Source organism: Monopterus albus, unplaced genomic scaffold, assembly GCF_001952655.1.
Source record: "Monopterus albus unplaced genomic scaffold, M_albus_1.0 scaffold23.1, whole genome shotgun sequence".
NCBI classification, from domain to species: Eukaryota; Metazoa; Chordata; class Actinopteri; order Synbranchiformes; family Synbranchidae; genus Monopterus; species Monopterus albus.
In genome coordinates this window covers 89,248-112,778 of record NW_018127903.1, presented here as the reverse complement: position 1 = coordinate 112,778, position 23,531 = coordinate 89,248, and the positions used below count along the sequence as shown (strand labels likewise).

The window sequence follows — 23,531 nt, the reverse complement described above, 5'->3', positions numbered from 1 at the left end:
GTGGCTCAAGTGCTGAATTTACTTAAAACTAAATTGTTTCTTTTTGCGGGGATGCATTTTTCTGTCATTCTGTTAACTCCTTGTATCCATTTTCGTGAAGCAATGTTGAATGTGTCATGTGGATCATAATATGAACCAACTTTGGTGAAATGAAGGAATTTTCAGTAAAATAAGAAGTGATATTGACCTCTGGTGTCCTGTTCTTTTGTTTCCTCTCTCCCTTTCACTCCCTAGGCGAGAGAAGAGCTCCGACCGGTCAGGGAAGACTTTGAGGCCAAGAACAAGCAACTGCTGGATGAGATGCCCAAGTTCTACCACAGCCGTATCGACTACTTCCATCCCAGTTTTGAGGCTCTCATCCGAGCACAGGTTAGCGATTCCCCCCTGGAGATACACACATAATTAGGCATTCAAACATGCACACATACACCCACCCCAAAGTGTGCTCTTTCACCCTATGATCGCTGTTTAAACAGTGGATAAAGTGTCTGACGGAAGGGAGTGTATAATCCTAGCAGTCTGTTTCCCTCCACACAGTCCTAATGTGATTAAGCCCCAGTGACAGCCCACACTACTGTGTTTAGCCCAGGAAGGCCTCATCTGTCTGGCTCCACTGCAGCCCTGCAAGCCTTCCTCTAACCTGTAGGTTCTCTTAAGGCAACCGGGGTTCTCAAGTTAGCGCCACCGTGTCCCCCCTCCCCCAACCCAGACCTGCCTGGCCATGTCATTTCCTCCTTGGGATAGTCACTGGCACACTCCTAATTAGCAAACTAGATTATTCCAAACCTAATGCTAGTTGTGGAGTTTTGTGATGTACTTTGAACTAAACATTTGCAAACTGATCAATCAGTTTTACCAATATAAAATATTTCCACCAATCTAAGCACATGTTAAATGTGGCCTTTTACCTGGCTTTGTGTGGTGCCAAGAGCTCCTATTAGTCACAGTAGCTGTTTTATTCTGTCTACATTGTCTTTGTAGCTCACGTACATGAATGAGCATTTACATGTTTACACACACAGTCGTACGTGGGTGGTCAGTGAGTGGACTAGTGGACTTCATCCCCAGCCTTGCTGCATGTGCTTAGTTTCATCCTCCACTCCCTTCTCTCCCAGCTGCATGTCGCTGTTCAGCTCCCAGCGGCAGCACAAAAAGGCACAAAAGCTGCCTTTGTTGTGAGCCTTCGGCTTCGCTGCCATGAGTCCTGTCCAGCAGCTGTCAGTGGGACACACCGCCTGGCCTGTCCACCTGTACAGATGTTGATGAATTGAGACATTGTCTTGATATTTTTTCTCCTCATTGTTGAATTCTCTGCTGCATGTGTTCATTTTAAAAACACTTAAGATGACTTTGTTAGTCAGTTGATTGTCTCCTGAAACAATGGCCACACAGTGTTTAAGGACTTGCCAGATAGAATGCAACTTCAATTTTTCGTTATATTTGTAGGCTAATAAATCAGAGTTAATCTCACTGGATAAATATTAAGCAGCTTGTACTATAGTTTGTTAAAATGCCCAGACACATGGCATGTAAATTAAAACTGCTTCATCCAAAGGCTCCTGTTTTTTTGGTGTAGGTGGTGACAGTTGTGTGAGGCTGCGTTTACTCCTCATCATGACTCAACTAATTGTAGTAATAGAGTGTCTTTGCTACAGAGGGCACCCAGACACTGATCTGGAGTACATTATCATCACTGGTCATATGGACATTTCCGATGGCCCTTTCAACAAGCCACTTTTAGGGGGGGGGGGGAAATATCCGCTTTTCCCCCACAAACAGCAGTAACCCAATACTTATGGCCCACTCATGTGGTTGAGGTGGCAAATATTTGTATAAACATATAAAAGTCTTTCAGACTGAGCACTTAGAGGTTTGTACAAGGTGGTTTAGAAACTTAACTTTTCTTCCTTTTGGCTAACTGTCAAATCTGTTCATGTCAGATGGACAGATGTTGCTATGTTCTGTAGAAGATGCATCATTCTTAGTTTATTTCCATCTTGATGTAGCCCTTATTCTGTCATTACCCTTAGTAAATCAGTAAGCATTTCTCCCACTGGTGTCTTGGTTGGTCTTGCTGTTTCGGCCTACAATAGGGGACACATGCAATTTTAGAGAAACAACAATGCCCCCTTAAGAACATGATATCACATGCATTGCTGTATGAATAAATATTGAGGTGTGTGTGTGGGTTTTAAGGGGTTGTGTTTCCCAGTACTTTCATTCTCTGCCTACTCTTGTGGAGCTTTGTAATGTGATTAAAGTCTATTAATCATCAAAGCAACGCTCTAGGGAGCCTGACTCATGAACTAAGGGGAAGAAACAGTGGCGAGAAGTGTCAAGAAAGCTTTCAATGAACACTGTCGCTTGTTCAGATTGAGAGACAAAAGTAGGGTCACTGCCTATGAAGTGCTGAGCTGAACTGTTTGATACCTGTGGGCCTCTCCTCTCGAATCACTTCTCATTAGCGGGGTAGAAGTAGTTTGAGACCAGCAGCTTCCCACTGCTGTAAGGAAAAGCAAGGCTGGACTGTGCCGATTAAGTAGTTTGGATTTGACCTTCGAGTTTTTCCTGAGAAGAGTCTGTCTGTGAATTGTTCCTTGTTCAGTTATCAGAGGACGGATAGGACTGTTTTTTTTCCTGCCATCAGAGATGAAGTTTTTTTTCTTCCTGCCTTCCAGGTGGTCTATTTCACCGAAATGTACAAGATCTTCAACGAGTTAACAGACCAGATCGACCAAGCAGGGTTGACCGATGAGCAGAGGGAGAGGGAGACCGAGGCCAAGCTCAGTGAGTTGCGCGCCCTGTCCATTGTCGCTGACGACTGAGGGAGGAAAGTTGAAAACCGGGAAGGGCTCCTTTCATGCCCCTCTGAATGGGTTGCACTCTTTTCACTGTACTCTGCACAGCTTAGACAGACAGCAATGGTCTTAACCTGATTATCAGTTTTTCTTGTGACCACATCACGCCCCTCCCATTTCTCTTGCACTACACTTCCAGCCTTTATTCTCTTTGTAAAGACACAAACTCTAAGCAACTGAAATGCCACATTAACTAAGCCATCAGCTGAGTGTAGCATTATAAGCAAATATGTTTGTTTTTTTTTTAGTAAAGGAATGAAGCAGCTCTCGTCAGAACAAATTATCAGGCTTACACTTCTTGGTTTAAGAGATGCATTTGTTTCTAATGTAGGAAATGAGCAAAGAAATCTTTTTATTAGTCACCAATCCTATGTTTCCAATAAACTGTGAAACAGTTGTTAAATAATTTTTATTAACACTACAAACTGAGTGTTATGTACTGTATGTTATCAGCAAGAAAACAGATTTATGTATTTTAGCCTTTGCTGGTTGTCTCCAAGTGTAGAGCTCTGTGCCATGTTGTACGAGGGCTTTTTATTGGGGTTTATGGATGATTTTGTTACTGCCACCTGTGCATCATGTGCCTGTGTTGTCCTGGCTGAATGTAACCAACCTGTGTGAAGTGAGATGGTGCTTGTGCAGCAGCGGTAAAAGGTCAACCACCCAGGTTGCAGAAGTCCATCACTGTCTGAAACAAAGGCTGGTGCTCCCTCTAGTGGAAAATACTGATCATGACAATTTCATTCTATTTACACCATCCATCCTTTGTTCTATTGTTGGTGGTTCATTCAGCAAAGACCTGCACATTGTTGGCAGTCTCTGTACCCTGTACACCAGGGGTGGGAGCCTGTTGCTTTTGGCTTCTCTTGATTTTGGACCAACTCATACTGTCATTACACTCATTCCGTTTCCATCTTTATCAGGTACAGCCTCAATTCTGAGCACACACTCTGGTTAATGGGTCAGTGTGCCAACGTGCACCGATTGTTCCCATATCATGTTAGTGGATTTTTTATTTTATTTTTTTTTTAAAGGTGTCATACCAGGAACTTGACAGTTTTATTCTATGAAACACATGCTTTGATTTTGAAATAATTTTGTCACTGACAAATGCTGAGCCAGTTGCCTGCCTTTGTTCTGTAACACACCGTCTCACGTAAGTGGCTGTTTATTTATGAAGGTGTTTTTCTGAATAGCTTAGATTTTAAGTTGTAGTAATGATTTTTTTTTTTTAACTCAAGTAAATTGTTTATCATTAATGGACTTTATTTAGGGTTTTAAATGTACAAATACCAATACTGTTAAATGGCAATGTTTTTGTCGACTCATTGTTTGATCATAAAATAAATTATCTATGAGAAAAGTAACCTAGTCTAAAATCTGCATAGTGTTGCTTTGATATGTTTGAATATCCACTGCCTATTTCTGGGAGTAAACATGTAGAATATAATCTGACAATAGCTTACTACTAATCTTTATTTCTGTTCAGTTTTACTTGGAATTTGCCAACAGAGGGCTAATTCTGCAATTAGTACCTTAAAACACCCCTGTCCTTTCCTCTCCCCCCCACCCCACATTGCTGGTCATAAACATGACCAGCAATGATGAATTTTTTCTGAAGTAATTGTGACATTCAGGCCAAGGTCAAAGATGTTTATGAAGAGCTTATGTCACGGTGCTACAAAAACCCATCAACTATAAAACATGCTATTCTAAGTCTCTCGACAACATCCTATGTCTACATTAAGTGTCACTTGCAAAATCTATGAAAGGAAACGAGACAGGGCAGAGTAAATGAAATCACTTTTGTCTCTGTGGCTTGCTTCTTAATCACTTGTGAGATTTCTTTCTCTATAACTACACAATAATTTGCCTGTAAAATCTCCCACTGAATCAGCGTGGAATTGGTGACGACAACAGTGGGACTGGAACAAAACTGAAAATTGTTTGCATGGAAAAATAATGAATGGAACCAACCTGTTAATACATTACACATATACACCCATCAGGCATAACATTATGACCACCTGTACATCTGTATGCACTTCAATGCAACACTTCTGGTGTCTGTATATTTTTGTCCTGCCCATTGACATACATGAGGGTCAGAACATTAGGAACACCTCTGAATACAATGTAGTCCAGTACAACAACACCTTTAACTATGACCTCAATAATGAACATATAAATTTGGCAATCTCACCCAACACAAACATTTTGAGCTTCATAAACAAGTGTTAAGGCAGATGTGTTGCATTGAAGTGCATACAGATGGTCATAATGTTATGCCTGATCGGTGTATGCAAGAGACTGATGTTAAACGTCTTTGAAGCAAGATACTAATACTCCAAAATAGATTCAGTTGTATATTTTAAATGTTCTTCTCCCAGGTCCCTGCCCTATATTTTAGCTTATTAGACACCAGTAACCCTTGGGTGTTGTGTGTGAATTACAGATTGAAGTCCTTTAAATGGCCGTCTTGCTGTACATGCTTGATAACTGTTCTTTGAAGACTCTGCGGATGTCAGCACGTCTACTTTTCAGGGTGGGCGTGAGAAGGCCATTGGCAACGCTGAACATCTCTGGATGCAAGTAAAGGTCTTTCACCTGAAACAATGAAAAGGTCAAAATTGCATCAAATTTTAGTATCAGCCACTTTGTAGCTTGTAAACTGTCAGCAGAGACTCCTCACTTGTTCGAAGGACTTTAGCCCTGCTTCCTTCCCTACAACTTTCATGTCCTCTAATACAGCATTCTTTACATCCTGTTGGAAGACAACCACATTTTAAGAATTATTTTTTTTGAAATAATCCACATAGTTAAATGAACGTGATGTTACAAAATTGAGAGATTTAACCTACAGGATTCTGGCACAGCTCCTCATAGGACCCCACAAATCCCTGCTCTTTAGCCCAGTGAACAAACACCTCAGGGTCAGGCACAACTATGCCTATGAGATGAGACTGGTAACATGAAATACAGGAGAAAATAAAATATCTCACTCATACCTAGGCAAATCATTTGTGTATAGGTCAAATGAATAGGAATCACACTGTATAATACATTGTACCTGTAAACTGTCCCCATGTACGTACACCTGCAGCACAGGAACACAACGCATGTAGATGTTTTCTATCTTCTCTGGAGCGATGTACTCTCCCTGGGACAACTTGAAGATGTGCTTTTTTCTGTCAATGATGCGAAGTGTCCCATTCTGGCAGAGAAAGAGTAAACATACATCCATTTGCTCACTTACAGGAAACTAGACGATTAAATATGTCACCTAGGCTGATTTATTTCCAATCTTACTGGAAGCCACTGGCCCACGTCCCCACTGTGCAGCCAGCCATCGCTGTCCAAGGCTTCAGCAGTCCTTTCTGGGTCCTTCAGGTAGCCTTTGAACACGCTGGGGCCACGGATGCAAATCTAACACAGGAGAAACCCATGAGAGTTGTCATCAAGCAGCAGAGTGTCTGGTACTGTGTGTAGTACAATTGTATCTTCAGACTGCCTCACCTCGCCTTCTCCGTTCTTAGCACAGTAGTCCATCTCAGGGATGTCAACCAGTTTCACCATAGCACAAGGTAAAGGAGCACCAATGTGACCTGACAGACACACAAACACACCCACTTAGGACAGGAGTAACCAGCACAGACACAAGCAATTTAAAGAGAGGATTAAAAAAAAAAAAAAGTTAAGGATCTGTTGGTTTCTCACCTGCGCTACAGTCTCCAGGCAAAGAAAAGGTGCAGCCTCCAGTGCACTCTGTCTGGCCATAACCCTCAAATATAATGCAGCCGAGAGTGGCTCTGAGGAAAGACAGCACAGTGGGGGAGATGGGTGCTGAAGAAGTCAGGGCGAAGCGTAGGTTTCCTCCTAAACTGGCCTGAAACAGAGTTAATACATGTAAAATAGCTCAGATACAGTGGGTACAGACTAATTTCCATTTTAGCCATTTTCAACCTTGGTCATATTTTCCCATCTGCATTGATCATACCAAGCCAAAAGCTTTCAGTTCTTGTTTGCCTGTGTGCATGCTTCTCCAATACACTCCCACAGGGCCAATATGCTCTGAGTGATTTTGGCATTGATTGCTGGAACAGTCGTGCTTCTCTTGTAAAGTTTGGATACAAATTTGTTGACTGCTGGTCTACTTGTATCACTGTGTTAAGTATTACAAAACATAAATAGTGACAACTGTAAAGCTCTGGATTAACAGAGAACATGGCATTTAAGCCTGATGAATAATGCTCTGTAATGTAAAGCTCTGTAACAAAGCAATAAAAAACTGTTCTACAACCAAGAAGCTTCTTTAAAACCATGAGAAAAGTATGATGCAAGCAGAAATAAAACTGAGCCTTAACTGACATGAATCCTGTTGAACACCAGTTTGTCCCACAGGCTGTTGTTACGTATAACCCCGCTCCTGAGCTCCGCCTGCTTTCTCCTCACAGCATAGTGAAGCAAAGCTCGTCGCAGCGGAGAAGTCACAGAACCCAGGATCTTTATTTAAAAATCAGTGAAAATGTACATAAACATAAAACAAAGTTACAAACCTTACCAAGAATTTTACCTCGTGTTATGTAAATTACAAGATCTGTATGTATCTGCTGACCTTGTCATAGATGCGGTTGAGTAGACGAGGCACAACAGGAAGGAAGGTAGGTTTGAGAGTTTTAATGTCATCCATAAGAAGAGAAATGTCCCCTTGATAGAAGCCCACTCTGGCCCCATGACAGAACATAGTGACCTGTGACAGAAAATGACTCCAAGTTAGGGTTTAAACACAAATGTACATTCAGGAAAAAAGTATTGAGAACAGGATCAATTACCTGAATCATCCTTTCAAACATGTGGGCAAGCGGGAGGTAAGAGATCGACACATCCTCTTGCTGGATCGCAAAGGAACCCTGAGTGAACATGAGAAATAAAATGAGCAAAAGCACAAGGGAGAGATAACGTTCCGGCAGCAGCAAACAGCGAAGCCTTGCAGGCAATCAAACATGCTGTATGGCTTTTTCAACAGCAGCTGAACAGCTGAGTCTTTATACAGAGGCAATTAGTTAAAGTGCCTTGCAGCAACAGGGGCAATCAAACACCCAATTAATCACGCCATAAAACACAGCAGGGAGAAGGACAGTTTTGAGACAAAGACACACAAGTAGATAGTAAGTGATGGAAGCTGTGAGGCTGTTCGCAATTAGACAAGGAGGTGGAAGTGTAGACAGACCTCCAGGATCTTAATGACAGAGGAAGTGTTGGAGGCGATGTTGCCGTGGGTGATCATGGCTCCCTTGGGCTTCCCTGGATAAATAAACAAGACATTATTGCAGAGCCCTGCACAGCAAAGGAAACGACAGCGGTGCCATAAAGAGAGGTTGTTAGTGGGCACTGAAGGACACTTCTCTAATGATGCGAGTTAAGGATAATTATGGAGAGACTTATGAGATCAGACAGTGTTGTACCTGTGGTTCCACTGGTGAAGCAAACCACGGCCAGATCCTGGGGCTGGGGCGGCTACAGCAGGCAGCAATAAAATATGAGAATATGACAAAGGACTTCCTCCACTCTCAATTTAAGCCCCGTTTACAAGTGAGTGTTAATGATATCTTATGGGACAGGAGCAATGATAAAACTGTCATCTGCCGTTTAGAGGGGGGATTAGCTATTTAGTGGAACCATTTTGATGCAGTGATAAATAGCTGAGAGATGAAAAACTTACCACAGGATCTTTGAGGTTCTGCCTTCCCAGATCCTAAGATGTGGACAAAGGAGTTATTCACATCAATTTACACATCACCATCGATGACTCAGTTAAAGGGGGGAAAATTTAAACAAGTCTGTATTACAGGGATTTTCCACCCCGCTCACCATGAGCTGCTCCAATTTCAAAACCTCCACCTCGCAGTTCTTTGCCCTCTCCGCAAAGGCATCACTGAAGTCATTAAAAAGAACCAGGCAGGAGAGCTTCAGAGTCCTGCCCTTCTCCTTGTTCTCTAGCAGAGATGCTGCCTTCTCCTCCCGATCGCAGATCACCAGAGAGATCTCGGCTAAGCACCATGACACACAGGTGAGAGAAACTGGGTCACAGCAGCAGAAGTACAAGAACCAATACATGGATAACTTATAAACAAAGCATGAAAAACAGATTCTATATATGGAAACGGTAACTAATAATAGGACAGTAGTGAATAAAAGGTCAGCCAAAAGTGAGAAACTGGTGGAGTTTTCTCCAAACTTAGTTGCAACTCCAATGAAGCTCAAATAACTTTCAGTATTTTCGCAGGCAATACAAATCAAACGTTTAAAATCAAGCATTTTTCAAATTATTCTAGTGCAATAATCCAACAGTGTTTGGGTCCAAAGCTGTAACCGTGGGTGGAAAGTAGTGCATTTAATCAGGTAATCCATTTGCACTGCTGGTTTCTGCTACATTATTTCTACTCCAATACAATCGTTGACATGAGCTTATAAAATACAGTGTACAAGATTTAACCCCTTACATACAAGCAGTGTCAAAGTGATTTTTCCCTGTAGGGTTCGAGACAATGTGTATACTTAATTATCTCCTACCCTTTCAAATTTAATTTATTTAACTTTTCTCAAGTTTTTTTTTTTTCTTTTGTTATTTCTACAGGCAGGTTTTCTTACCCAGGTTGAGTATGTGGACCATGGCCTCCAGCCCCAGTGTGTCATACAGAGGCACCACTGCCATGGAATAAGTGTAGCAGGCCAGCTCTGACATAATCCACTGTCACCAGCAGAGGGAGACAAAGGAGCACTGTTTCACTCGTGTCCATTACTGTGCACTTATGTTAAACAGCCAGACATTAGGGTCTTAAGCATTATCGTGCACTTCATATTTACAAAATACCACCACATTCAATATGAAAAACACCACTCAGTGGGTAGATTGTTTCTGATGAGAGGTTACAGCCTCTGGTGGAGCCGAGAATTATCTTTCACCCTGTACAAAAATGGCCTTGGCTGATGGAGATATTAAAATGAATTTGGGAGCAGACATGCTCCAATATTAGCTGCCCCAGAGACCCACATTTACCACCAGCACTCTGCTCTCAATATGAATACAGGCAAACACACTTTCAGGATGACTTAGACAACAATAAATCATATTTTAATTTTCAAAGAAATAAATCTGATCCTGGCCTCCAAGAGTAGGACGGTCATTCATGAGATCTGCACTTATATGCAGGTTAGATACCTCTTTAAAATAACAGGGCTGTTTAAGCATTAACCAACTTGATTAGAGATGAGAACAATCTATGTCTTCAAAGTTATCTGACTGATTTTAAGGCTCACAGGTAACCAACCTGTAAATTTCACACTACACAAACAGGACAGGGTGTTTACCTCTGGTCTGTTCTGTGCAAAGATCCCAACAAACTGCTGCGGGTTCGGCTGGCAGCCCTTAGCCAACAGTCCAGAGCCAAGCACCTGCGCCTGCTCAGCCACCTGAAGGATTGGAGCAGGAACAAACAGCAAAGACTAACAGATTACACAGCTGTGACAACTGGAGGGTCAGAATAGTGAAATATATCAGACCTCAGTGTAGGAGATCCACTGGTAGGGCTCCCCTGGCTTCCTGAAACCAAGACACGGGCCATTTCCTGGAAAACACGAGAGAGAGCTGTGTCATGTCCGTTCAAGCATACACAACGTTTACAATATGGTGTCTGTGATGAAATTCAGAGGGGAGGTAAATGTAAAAAACAAAAAATAAAATTTGGAGATGTTAAATCAATAAAGGACCAGGAGTGTATTGGTGATGCCCCTGCCCTGACCACCAGCACCAGGTGAGGCCAACACTTGAGGAGCTCCAGAGCAGTTCGCCACGGTGAGGTCGTCCAGGACAGCAGTGTCCTAGTGTTATGGTTAAGTTAAACCTTCCCTTTGTTTTACTGTTCGTCATGGTTTATTTTAATAGTTGACTGGTGGGACTGAAATAGCTCGTGGTCGGCCCCTGACCTGGACAGATGAGACCTGACCCCGTGTGTGGTTTGTTCCCCTCTTAGACAGCTCCCAGACCTTGAGGAGGGACCTTGTCTAAGAGGGTGTCAGCAGTCCAGTAATGCTATATGCAGTCAAGGGAAAGCAAACAGTGACCTGCCCTTCCTCCCCCATGCTGCACCCCTCAGAGAAACCCCAAGAGTGACCAGCTGACATGCTGCAGCTGCTGGGGACAGGGCGGAGCATCCCCTAATACAACTCGTGGTTTGTTAATGGAGAAAGATGAATGGGTAAATAAGACAGTTTGATAGAAAATGGATGACTGTAATAATAAAATAGCAATAAAAGGGGAGAAAAAAACAATTTCGATCATATAAATACAATATACTTATGCATACATATATTTATGTGTATCCAGATATATATGTATACACATTTCATAAAAAAAATAAATAAATAAAATGACCAAATCTGTGGATATTATTTTCTCTAGTGTGATGTATTCTGTGAGTTTTACTTTGATGACATATCAAATAAATTTTAGGCTAAATAGTATTTTTGTCCATTTTCCCTGCACTAGCTGTAAAAGAGTGCTGCTGCTTGCAATTCTACAAATGGACAGCATTGAATGGAACATGTGGTGAAACTGTCATCACCTGAGATCTCAAGGCCTCTAAGGAACATGTCGTAGACCGTCCTTGTGTCCTCGTAGTAAAATTCCAGCAGTGAGTCATCTTTAAGAAGAGCCGATCGCCTGCAGCTGGGATCTCCCTACATCAAACACCCCTGTCAAAGCCTTAATACACTTATATGATAATAAGATACATCATGTACATGAATCTAAATATCATGAAGCCAACAACGACTGTGATCCACTCACATTGACAGCTACAGACTGGGCTTGTAAATCACAGGGAGGACGGACAGGTCGAGGACGGGTCGCCAGCCAGCACACAGCGAAGGAAGCCAGGGCTCCTAGTCCCAGTAGAGACAAGGGTGACAGAGACAGGGAAAAAGACGACAGATGCAGAGACGGCAGAAGACACCAGAAGTCTTCTGATTCAGATGCTTTGGATCCTGTGCTGAAGTAAAGTGACCGTAACCAGTCCTGGAAATGCATAGCTGGTGGAAAAGGACAGAAAAACAAAAAGAGGAGGCTCAGTGCAACAGACGTTAATACACCTGTGATCACTGAAACAAAACCGAGTACAAACGTTACCCAAATTACATGGACATGGTTATAAAATGGCCTGTGAACACTAGAGCTTAATCCATTTTGGACCCGCCGGGAGTGTGATGTGATGGGCTGTATGAGTGTGAAAGGTGTTATAGATGACAACACATACAGTGCATCCATAAAGTATTCACAGCGCCCAACTTTTTCCACATTTTGTTATGTTACAGCCTTATTCCAAAATGGATTAAATTCATTATTGTCCTCAAAATTCTACAAACAATACCCCATAATGACAATGTGAAAAAAGTTTTTTTGAAATCTTGGCAAATGTATTAAAAATCACATGTACATAAGTATTCACAGCCTTTGCCATGACACTCAAAATTGAGCTGTGGTGCATCCTGTTTCCACTGATCATCCTTGAGATGTTACAACTTGATTGAGTCCACCTGTGAAAAATTCTGTTGATTGGACATGATTTGGAAAGACATACACCTGTCTATATAAGGTCCCACAGGTAACAGTGCATGTCAGAGCACAAACCAAGCCATGAGGTCCAAGGGATTGTCTGTAGATCTCCGAGACAGGGTTGTATCAAGGCACAGATCTGGGGAAGGGTACAGAAAAGTTTCTGCAGCATTGAAAGTCCCAATGAGCACAGTGGCCTCCATCATCCGTAAATGGAAGACGTTTGGAACCACCAGGACTCTTCCTAGAGCCCAACCAAACTGAGCCGATGGTCACTCTGAAAGAGTTCCAGTGTTTCTCTGTGGAGAGAGGAGAACCTTCCAGAAGAACAACCATCTCTGCAGCACTTCACCAATCAGGCCTGTATGGTAGAGTGGCCAGGTGGAAACTACTCCTCAGTAAAAGGCACATGGCAGCCTGCCTGGAGTTTGCCAAAAGGCACCTGAAGGACTCTCAGACCACAAGAAACTAAACTCTCTGGCCTGAATGCCAAGCGTCATGTCTGGAGGAAACCAGGCAATGCTCACCACCTGGCCAATACCACCCCTACAGTGAAGCATGGTGGTGGCAGCATCATGCTCTGGGGATGTTTTTCAGCGGCAGGAACTGGGAGACTAGTCAGGATCAAGGGAAAGATGACTGCAGCAAAGTACAGACACATCCTAGTTGAAAACCTGTTCCAGAGAGCTCTGGACCTCAGACTGGGGCGACGGTTCATCTTTCAACAGGACAACGACCCTAAGCACACAGCCAAGATAACAAAGGAGTGGCTACGGGACAACTCTGTGAATGTCCTTGAGTGGCCCAGCCAGAGCCCAGACTTGAACCCGATTGAACATCTCTGGAGAGATCTGAAAATGGCTGTGCACCGACGCCCCCCATCCAACCTGATTGAGCATGAGAGGTACTGCAAAGAAGAATGGGAGAAACTGACCAAAAATAGGTGTACCAAGCTGTAGCATCATACTCAAAGACTTGAGGCTGTAATTGGTGCTAAAGGTGTTTCAACAAAGTATTGAACAAGAGCTGTGAATACTGATGTACATGTGATTTATTTTTTCTCATTTATTTTTAATAAATTTGCCAAGATTTCAAACTTTTTTCGCATTGTCATTATGGGGTATCGTTTGTAGAATTTTGAGGACAATAATGAATTTAATCCATTTTGGAATAAGACCAACATAAAATGTGGAAAAAGCTGGGCACTGTGAATACTTTCTGGATGCACTGTACCAAAATACTGGCTCCCAGTCTCCAGCAGCTTTGCAGAAGAGGGATGTTCCAGCATGTTAAGGATCTAAAGCACATACACTGCCAAAGTCACACAAGAGTTTCTCATGAAGAATAAGGTGGGAACTGTGACCTGGCCAAGTGCGTCGCCTGACTTGAATCCAACAGAACACTTGTGGGGTATTTTAAACAGAAAGGTACAGGAACACACCCCCTCCAGCAAAAAGCAGCTGAAACAAACCATCTCTGAACAACGGCCAAACCTCTCTCCAGAAATTCATGCAACACTAATGTCCTCCATACCGAGGGGAATTTCGTCTGTCATCAAAAATGAAGGTGCATGTATGAAAATACTTGTACTGTCGTATTTGGCTAAAGGTTTCTACCCTTTCACTTCGAAGCAAAAGCACCATTTTTTCTGAAATAAATTGAAAGCGACAAAAGTACTTTACCATTCTCTATCCTATATCTAACAGAGCAAACGTACTGCTTTTGATTTTCTAGGTAACATTCTTAAATAATACAAGTGAAAATGACACGGGCCAAAACAGCGGGACCCTTAACCTAATACGGTGTAGCACAACCTTTTGAAGGATTCACTGCGACCAAGGCTATTTGTAGCTCTTCGTCAGATTTCTGCACCTGTTAACTGGCAGCTTGGCCCGCTCTTCTTGGGCTGCTTTAACCGCTCCACTTCTCTCAGGTTTGATGGGTGCCTGCTCCCAACTGCGAGTTTCAGCTTTTTCCAAAGATGTTCAGGTGGGTTAAGCTCAGGACTCATAGCGGGCCACTTCAGAATGCGCCAGTGTTTCCTTCTCATCCATTCTCAGTGCTGGTAGATGTGTGTTTTGGGTTATTATGCTGTTAGAGGAGCCATGACCTGAGACAGAGCTCTCTGACGCTGGACATTATGTTGCTCTCCAAAATGCCTCGATAACCTTCTGATTTCATTGTGCTCTGAAAGAATCAAGCACAGCAAAACAACCCAGTCTCGTCCATGCGTCACAATGGGGATGTGTTCATTTCCTTGAAAGCTCAACTTTTTCTTCCACGAACACTGACTGCACGTGGCAGTTATTTTCTTCCTTATCTCTTCAGGCAACTCTCACTTTCATTCTCTTATCTGTGCTCAGCGCAGCGCACACAGTGATACCAAACAGCACAGTGAGAACTTTTATCTATTTAAATAGGCTGAATGCCTGATGATACTAACTGAAGACAGTCTGCTACAGTCCACATATTTTTCAATAGTTCCACGGGCTCCCGATAATTTTATTCAAACCATTTTAGGAGGCCTTTGTGAAATAAGCAAGAATTCTTTTCACAGCTTCTTCATTTTATTCTGTGGCAAAACAAAAGTATGCATGTGCGCATCACAAAAGAGCTTTAACTTCATCTCTTTTCAGGAGAAACAGAGCACTGTATCAATGCCAACACTTACAGCCACATCCATAAAGCCTCAAATTCTCAAATTATTTTCATTAGCAATTAATCTATTGATCGTTTTCAACTAATCAATTGTTTAGTCTGTAAAAAGGACCAAGAATACACAAATGCCCAAAGTTCCCACACCGCTAGTTACCAACATCAAGTTGCTTGTATTCTCCACAGTCCAAATTCTAAAGATTTTCAAGTTAATTGATTTTAAACATGCTATTTCAGGATGTTCAATTCAATAACAAACTTGCTAAATGTGTATAAGAACAATGACATCAGCTGAGGCAACTTGTCAAACTTCACGCGGCTCTCTGGAGCAACCAAAGGCTTTGTTCTCATGTGCAGTTGTACTCTTCAAGACCTGTAAACAGACTGATGCATAAAATCAGTGGCGTTTTCCTTTAAATATCTCCCCTGCAATTCACCACAGTAAACTCTGTTCAAATATACGACAGTCTAGTTTACTGCAAGTATGGCATGCAACAAAACCAAAAGATGTCATTCAAAAACATCATTCCACAAACTAAAATACCAGTCTGCAGATTGGTTACAAGGCTGCACCGCACACAGAGAGCGAAGAGAAGAATTGGGCCTGAGGAGGTGGGGGGAGGGGAGCGACACCAGAAAGTAATAATGATTGGCTTAACAGAAAAAGGCACTGAGGTTACTCTCAGTCATATAGTGTCGCTCTTTTGTCCAACAGGGAGAGAGGAAGTGAGACTTGTGATGCACACGGTAATGAGGTGCTGATGACGAGATGGGTGGAGGATCTGAGTCTACTCCCGTGATTCCCTGCCAGAGTTACTTATAGTTCATATCAAAACTCAATGAAAAATGGAGGGGGAAGGCAATTTGAGGACGATGACTTCCAAATAAGCTCCAGCAGTGAAAAACTACCACTTCTCCCCAAACTGCTCATTTCACCCCTACTGACAGGCCACTTCAATCAGGCAAAGAATTCCCCTCACTGAATAAATCTCTCCTTTCCCACATCTCCTCCCCTCCCTGTACACCCCTCAAGTCTCCCCCACTTTCTCCCCTGGTACTCAATAGAAGAGAGGACAGGGCGATATCATACCCCTCCCTTCTCTTTGACAAGGCCGATCCTGCAAACTGATGCCACGCTCGTCCTCTGAGGATTTATAGTCTACTCTAGAAATCAGTTTATGTGAATTAAAGCCACTCAGTTGCCAATCTAGACCTGCCAGAGTAATAAAACAAACGAGTCCTTTCACTTGGTAGATAAATGGAAAACAAAAGGGCTTTATGAAATGTAACGCATCAAAAAGCAAACAAATAAACAAGAAAAGGACAGTGCACTGTGAAGAGAGCTTCCAGTGTCTCTCCACCACTCCCTCCTCTCTCACTCCCATTCATTATGGCTATTGTTGATGCCCAGACAGGGGCCATTGTGCTCCCAGCTTTTACCCCCTGAAGACGTGAGTCAAAAGAAATGGTGCACACACGAGAAAAAAAAAAAAGTGAAGGAAAACAAATGCACTTTCACAGAGAGCGCCAATCCCTGCTGGGAGAGAGAAACTGTAATGTTCTGGCAGTTTGCATCTGAATTTATATTGAAAGACCTGAGTGCAGCACACACATGACAGAAATGTGTTTGTGAGGGATCACATCAGGCGGAGGGGCGTCTGAAGAATAGCAGGGGGATAAGTTTATGTTTGGTGCAAATGATGTAAATATGGAAATAAACAGTCATCCTGCTATAGAGTGCATAAAACAGCAGAATGGAGGTTCACAGGGGACAGCAGGCATGTAACAGACAGCCTAAGCCTGTGCACACTCAATCCTGCCGACAAGCACAGGCACAGACGATCCAGATCCGCTTCGGCAAAAACAAAGGCGTGACTTGCCATGTGCAATATGTACAAAAACTGGTTTTGAGAAAAATGTAGAATTAATAACAGTGACTTTAATCCAGCGACACTTGCTGTGCATTGAGCTTTAATGTTAAGACCAATGCTTGTAGCCTTCATCAGGGTCTGGTAAAAGCAAGAATTATTTCATATGCTTTTGGTCAAACCTGAGAGCATGAAAAAGTAGTCAAGGGTGTTTTTAAACACAAAGAAAAGACTAAAGTAAACTTACAGTAAGGGTTTGTTCTCTGAGTAGAGCCAAATTTCAGTAACATTCTTCCCACGAGGCAAACTTCCCACACAAGCCCCTGAGTGAGAAGAGGCTTTCTACAGAACGGGGCTTCTGTGTGAACGACAGCAAAGCTTTCCTCTGACCCAGAAAACTACAGGAGGTGACATGACAAGGGGGGAGTTTTTTTTATGAGTGAGAGGCGACAGCATTTTGTACCTACACCAGCATCAACAAACTCTTCACACTCTCCATGTGCCCAGAGAAGTGAAAGGTCACAATGGAGGGGACACATAGGGCTGGCCAGGCAGTGGGAGGGAAACGAGAAAATTAAACACACTGGTGTTTTCCGGCGGCGATTCCTAAATTATGCGTGAAGAACAGATTTGGTCACAATGATGTTTTTCTTGTCGAAGCGGAAGGAGGTGATGAATAACTGAGAAGGACCAGGCATTCTGCACATTGAAAACACCTTCACTCTCCACAAGGCGATCACCAGGCTCCTGTGGTCTCTCGCTTCACTCCGATCAGGATGCTCACAGACAATCAAAAATTGTTGCAAGGTTCATGCTCTTAATTTCCAGCTTTTGAAAAGAGGCATCAGATGCGTGTGGCCAAAAACAAGTCCTACAAAAGTACTGGCACACTGACAAGATAACCAAGAGGTTCTTCGGATGCCTATTTACACACACACACCAGCCATACCTGTACAATTGTATGCAATTCAATACACTTCCACCTTAACATCCATGTTTATGAAGCTCAAAGGTCAGAATATTAGGAACATCTCTGAATATAATGTAGTGGTTTGAAACTTCTTCCATTGTGAATAATTAAAGATTTAGGAATGGTTGTATATCCAGTGGTGGAAGTAGTACTCAGATTATTTACTTAACTACACCACAGTGTAAAATCAATCTGCTACAAGCAAAAAAATACCATTCAAAATGTTACTTACCTACAAAAGTACTGGCATCAAAATATACTTAAAGAACCAAATGTAAAAGTACTCATTATGCAAAATTTGCACATTTCATATTAATACATATTACATTTTTGGTTTAATTATTGACTTATTATTGTATACATCTCGTATATTTTACTTTGCATCATTAATACGATTCTGAAAAGTACAATTATCAAATAAATGTAGTAGAGTAAAAAAATACAATATTTACTTCTAGTGAAGTCAAAGTATGAAGTAGCAGAAAATGAAAATACTCTCCACCACTGTTTATATCGCCAGAATCGTATCAGCCAAGTCTACAAGCAGTTCTCTGGACTCATGGCTTGGTTTTTGTGCAGACAGTGTGATTTGCGGGACTTCATACTGCGGGTGTGTGTGCGCCTTTCTAAACTACGTCCAGTCAATTCATTTTGCCACAGGTGAACTCCTGGCAAGATCTAAAACTATTTATTAATGAAAAACAAACATGATGCACCTGACAACACTTTAGTGCCTAACTGGGTGAGAAAATACTGTTTTTGATTTTTAAAAGAGTTGCTGAAATTTCTAAATGTGTTTTTACTTTGTCGTTTGGGGTCACGGGGTGTAGACGGCTGAGACACATGGCTATTTTATTCATTTAAAATTGACCTCTACAAAACATTCAAGTGCATAAAAGCCAACCGGTCTGCAGCCGCGCACAACGCAAAAAACCCAAACTGTGGCCCTCATCTCATTTCAAATGCTATAAAACGTCATGCAGTAGTTTAAAAGGGTGATTCATTGTCACATTCCTCCAAAGACCACAGCCAACTCTCAGCTCGACAGCCTGAAAACTCAGCGGGCTGCAGCCAAACTTTCCTTACATCGGAATCTAATCGTCTTAGTTATGCTTCTGTATCGAGCTGCAGATGCTGAGAAAACTCAAGAACGACACCAAACAAAGAGAAACCACGTTTACCTGAGTAAAACGCAGCCCTCCGATTTTTCCTTTGATAGCACTTAGTACTTCAGCCGCGGGTCCAACGACACCCACGCGTCAAGTCGGAGACGATAGGCTTTTATTTCCGGAAACAACTTTTATTTCCTTGAAAACAGCTGTGTGCATCCGATTTAAGGTTGAAATCTACAGGAAACGGGATGAAATAACAAACCAATGCCTTTGGGTAAAGACACTGAGAATTAGACCACATTTAAAAATTCCATCCAAACAAAATATAAATTTTAATAAATATATATTTTTTTTGTTTCTCTCTTTTCCATTTGACTTTAATATTGAAGCATCCTGTTATCACAGCTTGTCACCCAGTGGATCACTGTGGTCAGTTTATTCTGTCTTCCGCAACTAATTAAAAATGTTGTCTTCCATTTGATTTACTTTATTTTGAAATTGTAAATCATAACTTCCTGTCTTTAATTTTCCTACTTTCTTGTGACTTGACACTTTCTCCCAGTCGACTCTGACGTCACTTCTTAATTATTTCCATACATTTTAGGGAGAGCTCAATAATGAAATGATAGTTCAGTTGATGGAGAGACTGAAGAGGACACCAAAGTCAGTGTGATGCAGCTTATTTGTTTATTGAGTTACATTAAACTGCAGTGATATTTTCTAACTCTAAATCTATAGTGATTTTACATCAAAAACAGTCTCAGCTCAACAGGGTAGGCAGCACGGTTCATTTATCAAACAATATCAGCAGTCGCTGATACTGTGGAAGTTATTTTGTACAAGTGAATTTTTTATGAGGATTAAAACAGAAAATGAGGAATTTTTGTCTGACGGCGTTTTATTCCCCAGTTCACAGTTTGATCCATCAGAAATCATCCCAGCTTGTGATCTCCTCCACCGAGTCCTCAGTGTAACGACTACAGGTACTTCTGTCTACAGGATGCTTAACCTGAAAGACATTGCAAAGGGGATGAACACAAGCAGGCATGTAAAGCAGGTCCACTCACTGCAACAAGAGATATCATAAAACAAATTATAATAAGCCAAACTGAATGTGTCTTACTTTGGGAATAACCGGGGGGTGTAATGATCTTTTACAGAGCCCATCCCAGTTGAATCCTTCAAACCACCTGAATAAAAACAGGCATCACAGCATATAACTCCACATTTCTAGGCAAATTTCTCAGCGTTTGTCTCCAGTGTATTAAATCTGTCGCCTTACTTGTGCTTCTGAACGTCTTTGGCCCCATTTCTCATACAGCCCAGTCTCTGTGAAGGATTGCTCCTTGATGATGGGAAGCAAAAGAAAGCAGATAACTATGAATTCATAATCGGAGTCCGCCATTCAGAAGGCGGTGTCACAGCACTGCATTTTTTACTTTACACTGGTGAGTGGATGGAGGATGAGGTTTTATGTCTGAAGTCATGCTCTAAAATAACTGTCACTGGCCTTCATGTTATAAATCCTGGTGTCTGTAGGGCATATTTACAACACCTGCACAGTTTCTTTATGAGACTGGAGGCACTTTTGCTGATGGTTTTGGGGAAATCAATCTGATCGATGCCACGAATGGTTGCGGTGAGAATCTTCATCAGGTCTGAGCTGCTGAATGGGAGCCTGGAGAGGAAAACATGAGCCGGTAACCGTCACTTTAATCTGTAACTAGACAAATGAGCTGAAAATGTGAGGATGCATATAACGGCAAAACTTACCCACCACTCAGAAGTTCAAACAAAAAAACACCGAGTGACCAGAGGTCTGCAGATGTATCGTGGCCTTTGTACAGGATGATTTCAGGTGCCACGTAGCCTGGTGTACCACAGAATGTCCAGGTTTTCTTACCCACCTCAACCCTCTTTAAACACCTGGAGCCAATCTACAAAGGCATACAAGTTGATTTACATTCACCTTTGGTAAAATTCAGTAGACTACTCAAAATGTGGACTTTGTTCTCTTAGTACCAGTTTGGCATAACCGTGCTCATCCAGAACAACATTTTCAGGCTTGACGTCTCTGTAGGTGACACCTCGACAGTGGAGAAAGGTCAAAGCCTCAAAAACACAAGCTGTGTAAAACCTGGCGCTGCATTCGTCCAAACAGCCTCTGAAACACGATGTAAAAACGCTGACATCACAGAGAACAAAGCAAACGTGTGCTGTATACAGATGTAAGACACCAACCCCAATCAGCCTTAAAACTGCACTGTGATGAAACCTCGGCTAAAAACAAGCGATAAGACTATAAATATTTTATCAGTATGGTGACAAAAAGGTGCCTTGAATCTTAATCTCCATTCATCCAAAAACACTTACTTATCCTTGAGTAGACAAGATAAATCCCCACCAAGACAAGCTTCTGTCAAAATGTACAGGCATTCGGAGTCTCTAAAGCTTTTATGCAGCCTGTGATAAACAAAAAAATGCATAAAACATGTTAAGATCTAAGATTTAACATCTTATGTAATCAAAACAATCCTAATTGTGTAACAGTTAAAGAAGAGACACCTGACAATAAATGGACAATAAGCGTCCATAAGGATGCGCCCTTCTCTCAGGATGTGCTCTCGGCGACCGCTGTTGAGGATCAGTGTCTTCTTAAGGACCTTCATGGCAAAAAGAGACTTGATGTTGCTCTTTAGTTGCACCTGACATAGGTGAAAATCAATAGATTACATTACAGAAACATGGAATCTCAAGGAGGCAGCAGCACCGGGTATCGGTGTCACTGTGCATGAGCTGCTGTAAGATCAACCCTTACCAGGTCTACGTGACCAAACTCCCCAACTGCTAGAGTGTGAATAATGTGGAAATCACTTAAGATGGAAGATGAGAGGAGGCCAGGATCCTTGTCTAACCTGCTCACAAGAAAAAGCAGGGTGGAGCTGATGACTTGTGTTTTCTATCTGTGCAAATAACATGTCATTCTTGTAGCAGTATTGTAACGTTCCTCACCTCATTTTGGATTCATGGCTTCGCTGCATCTCATGACTGCAGTCAAACACCAGCGCGTCAATGAAGTCTCTGAAGGTCCTGAAACACAGAAGTGCATGGATTTAGGACCAAATTAGAGTATATTTTCTATGCAGTTCATATTATCACAAAATACTCACTTACTCTCTGTCTATCACCAAGCAAGTAACTTCACCAACAGCGGTCACATTCACAGTTCGAATGTCCTCTCTAATGGCAGAGTCAAAAAGTATCATATGTGAATCATAATGTTATTGAAGCACACAATAAATGAATTCATCCTTCTTACCCCCACAGAGCCTTTTCTCCAAACCACTGTCTCTCAGAGAGCTTACAAAGGACTATCTGCTCTTCATGCCCTGGCTTCTTTTCTGTTACTTTCACCTGCCCAGTTCAAAAGAGAGAGGCAATGAAAAAGAGGTAATGGTGGGGGGCAGTGTAGCAAAGTGCCAAAGTCAGTTATAGCCATCATAAAGCAATTTCTAAAGTAACACTGACATTTTGACCTCCACGTTCTAAATCTATTTCTCTGACAGTGTCATTGAATCTTTTCAGCAGGTAAAGCGCACAGCACTATACCTGGCCTTTGCTAATGATGTAAAAAGTGTCTCCTGAGGCCCCTTGTCGAATGATGTAGTCCCCTTGAGTATAGTGTGTCTATGGAAAATGAATGAGAGGTGCAAATAGTGGGAAATCGTTTAAAACAGACAGAGAGATGAATGCTGATAACACTGAAGGATTAATTCTGAAACTATCACCGCATTTGTTTGTTAACTGATGCTGTACAAAGAGAGCTGAAGGTAGAAAATGCAGAGGGGACACTTGTAAACATGATTGTTTACAGGCGTTCCCTGCGCCTGCACACATAATCTATTGACTTATTTCTGTTTGAAGAACAAGCGAGGGTTACGCAGCACTGTTCTTCAGGTTCTAAGAACTTAATCTGTACCTCTTCCATGAGCTCAGACATTTTCATGATGACATCCTGCGGTAAAGGCTGCAGGAAGGGAACACTGCAGACACACAGGTACAAAAGAGACACACTGACATATCATCCACAGTGACAGGTTTGAAAAGGGCTTGATTTAATTTGGCATTTTGATTTGATTGATTTGATTTGATTTGATTTATTCTTTCAAGCATGTAAAGACAGTTGATATGACAACACACATAATTTTACACATAATCCAATATCAATTTGCTTATACCTAGTACATGCTTGAATGGAGTAGGAAGAAGTCAGACTTATCCAGTCCTACCCCATGACATCATCTTACCATCATTGGTTTACAAGCAGTATCTCTACATAAATAATTCTCTTCTACACCACACAAGTAATATACTAAAGAATTATAACAAGAATGTTAACATTCTTACATAATTACATTCTTAAATAATTATCTTCTACACCACACAAGTAATATA

The 23,531-nt window shown here is 41.9% G+C and overlaps 3 protein-coding genes across 4 annotated transcripts in view; 1 reads left to right on the top strand and 2 right to left on the bottom strand.

The window, feature by feature from the left end:
- Window positions 1-3,264, top strand: part of bin3 (bridging integrator 3) — a 34,834-nt gene extending 31,570 nt beyond the window's left edge. Inside the window, exons 8-9 of one of the 2 annotated variants that reach the window (XM_020594459.1) lie at window positions 235-369; window positions 2,679-3,264. In XM_020594459.1, coding sequence (XP_020450115.1) covers window positions 235-369; window positions 2,679-2,825 — 282 coding nt within the window. In that variant the 3' untranslated portion in view covers window positions 2,826-3,264. Of the gene's footprint in view, window positions 1-234; window positions 370-1,115; window positions 1,537-2,678 lie in introns of those variants that run through there. The other variant, XM_020594458.1, reaches the window with a different exon arrangement.
- Window positions 3,265-5,085: 1,821 nt separating this feature from the next.
- On the bottom strand, window positions 5,086-19,251 carry acsl2 (acyl-CoA synthetase long chain family member 2). The gene is made up of 20 exons (XM_020594527.1): window positions 19,146-19,251; window positions 11,707-11,948; window positions 11,483-11,597; window positions 10,422-10,486; window positions 10,230-10,331; window positions 9,510-9,609; window positions 8,730-8,908; window positions 8,581-8,613; window positions 8,324-8,375; window positions 8,089-8,162; window positions 7,691-7,768; window positions 7,474-7,608; window positions 7,227-7,361; window positions 6,576-6,744; window positions 6,375-6,463; window positions 6,168-6,284; window positions 5,929-6,072; window positions 5,720-5,821; window positions 5,551-5,622; window positions 5,086-5,465 (listed from the first exon to the last, which is right to left on the bottom strand). The coding sequence occupies exons 2-20, from the start codon at window positions 11,944-11,946 to the stop codon at window positions 5,325-5,327; spliced, it is 2,142 nt and encodes a 713-aa protein (XP_020450183.1). The 5' UTR covers window positions 11,947-11,948; window positions 19,146-19,251; the 3' UTR covers window positions 5,086-5,324.
- A 495-nt stretch (window positions 19,252-19,746) lies between these two features.
- The window catches only part of prkg1l (protein kinase cGMP-dependent 1, like), an 11,271-nt gene continuing 7,486 nt past the window's right edge, over window positions 19,747-23,531 (bottom strand). Inside the window, exons 8-21 of the mRNA XM_020594565.1 lie at window positions 23,056-23,119; window positions 22,686-22,763; window positions 22,396-22,490; window positions 22,251-22,316; window positions 22,089-22,166; window positions 21,895-21,991; window positions 21,642-21,781; window positions 21,450-21,539; window positions 21,099-21,240; window positions 20,850-21,013; window positions 20,632-20,754; window positions 20,359-20,421; window positions 20,200-20,266; window positions 19,747-20,085 (exon numbers count right to left, since the gene is read on the bottom strand). Coding sequence (XP_020450221.1) covers window positions 20,002-20,085; window positions 20,200-20,266; window positions 20,359-20,421; window positions 20,632-20,754; window positions 20,850-21,013; window positions 21,099-21,240; window positions 21,450-21,539; window positions 21,642-21,781; window positions 21,895-21,991; window positions 22,089-22,166; window positions 22,251-22,316; window positions 22,396-22,490; window positions 22,686-22,763; window positions 23,056-23,119 — 1,351 coding nt within the window. The 3' untranslated portion in view covers window positions 19,747-20,001. The remainder of the gene's footprint in view (window positions 20,086-20,199; window positions 20,267-20,358; window positions 20,422-20,631; window positions 20,755-20,849; window positions 21,014-21,098; window positions 21,241-21,449; window positions 21,540-21,641; window positions 21,782-21,894; window positions 21,992-22,088; window positions 22,167-22,250; window positions 22,317-22,395; window positions 22,491-22,685; window positions 22,764-23,055; window positions 23,120-23,531) is intronic.

What these genes read in the sequence shown, in the direction of transcription:
- acsl2 (XM_020594527.1), bottom strand. Translation starts at nt 11,946, where the DNA reads ATGCATTTCCAGGACTGGTTACGGTCACTTTACTTCAGCACAGGATCC. An exon ending in GGTCCACATACTCAACCTGG is followed by an intron (nt 8,909 to 9,509) that starts GTAAGAAAACCT and finishes CATGGTGCTTAG; the next exon opens with CCGAGATCTCTCTGGTGATC. An exon ending in GGCTAAAGTCCTTCGAACAA is followed by an intron (nt 5,466 to 5,550) that starts GTGAGGAGTCTC and finishes TCATTGTTTCAG; the next exon opens with GTGAAAGACCTTTACTTGCA.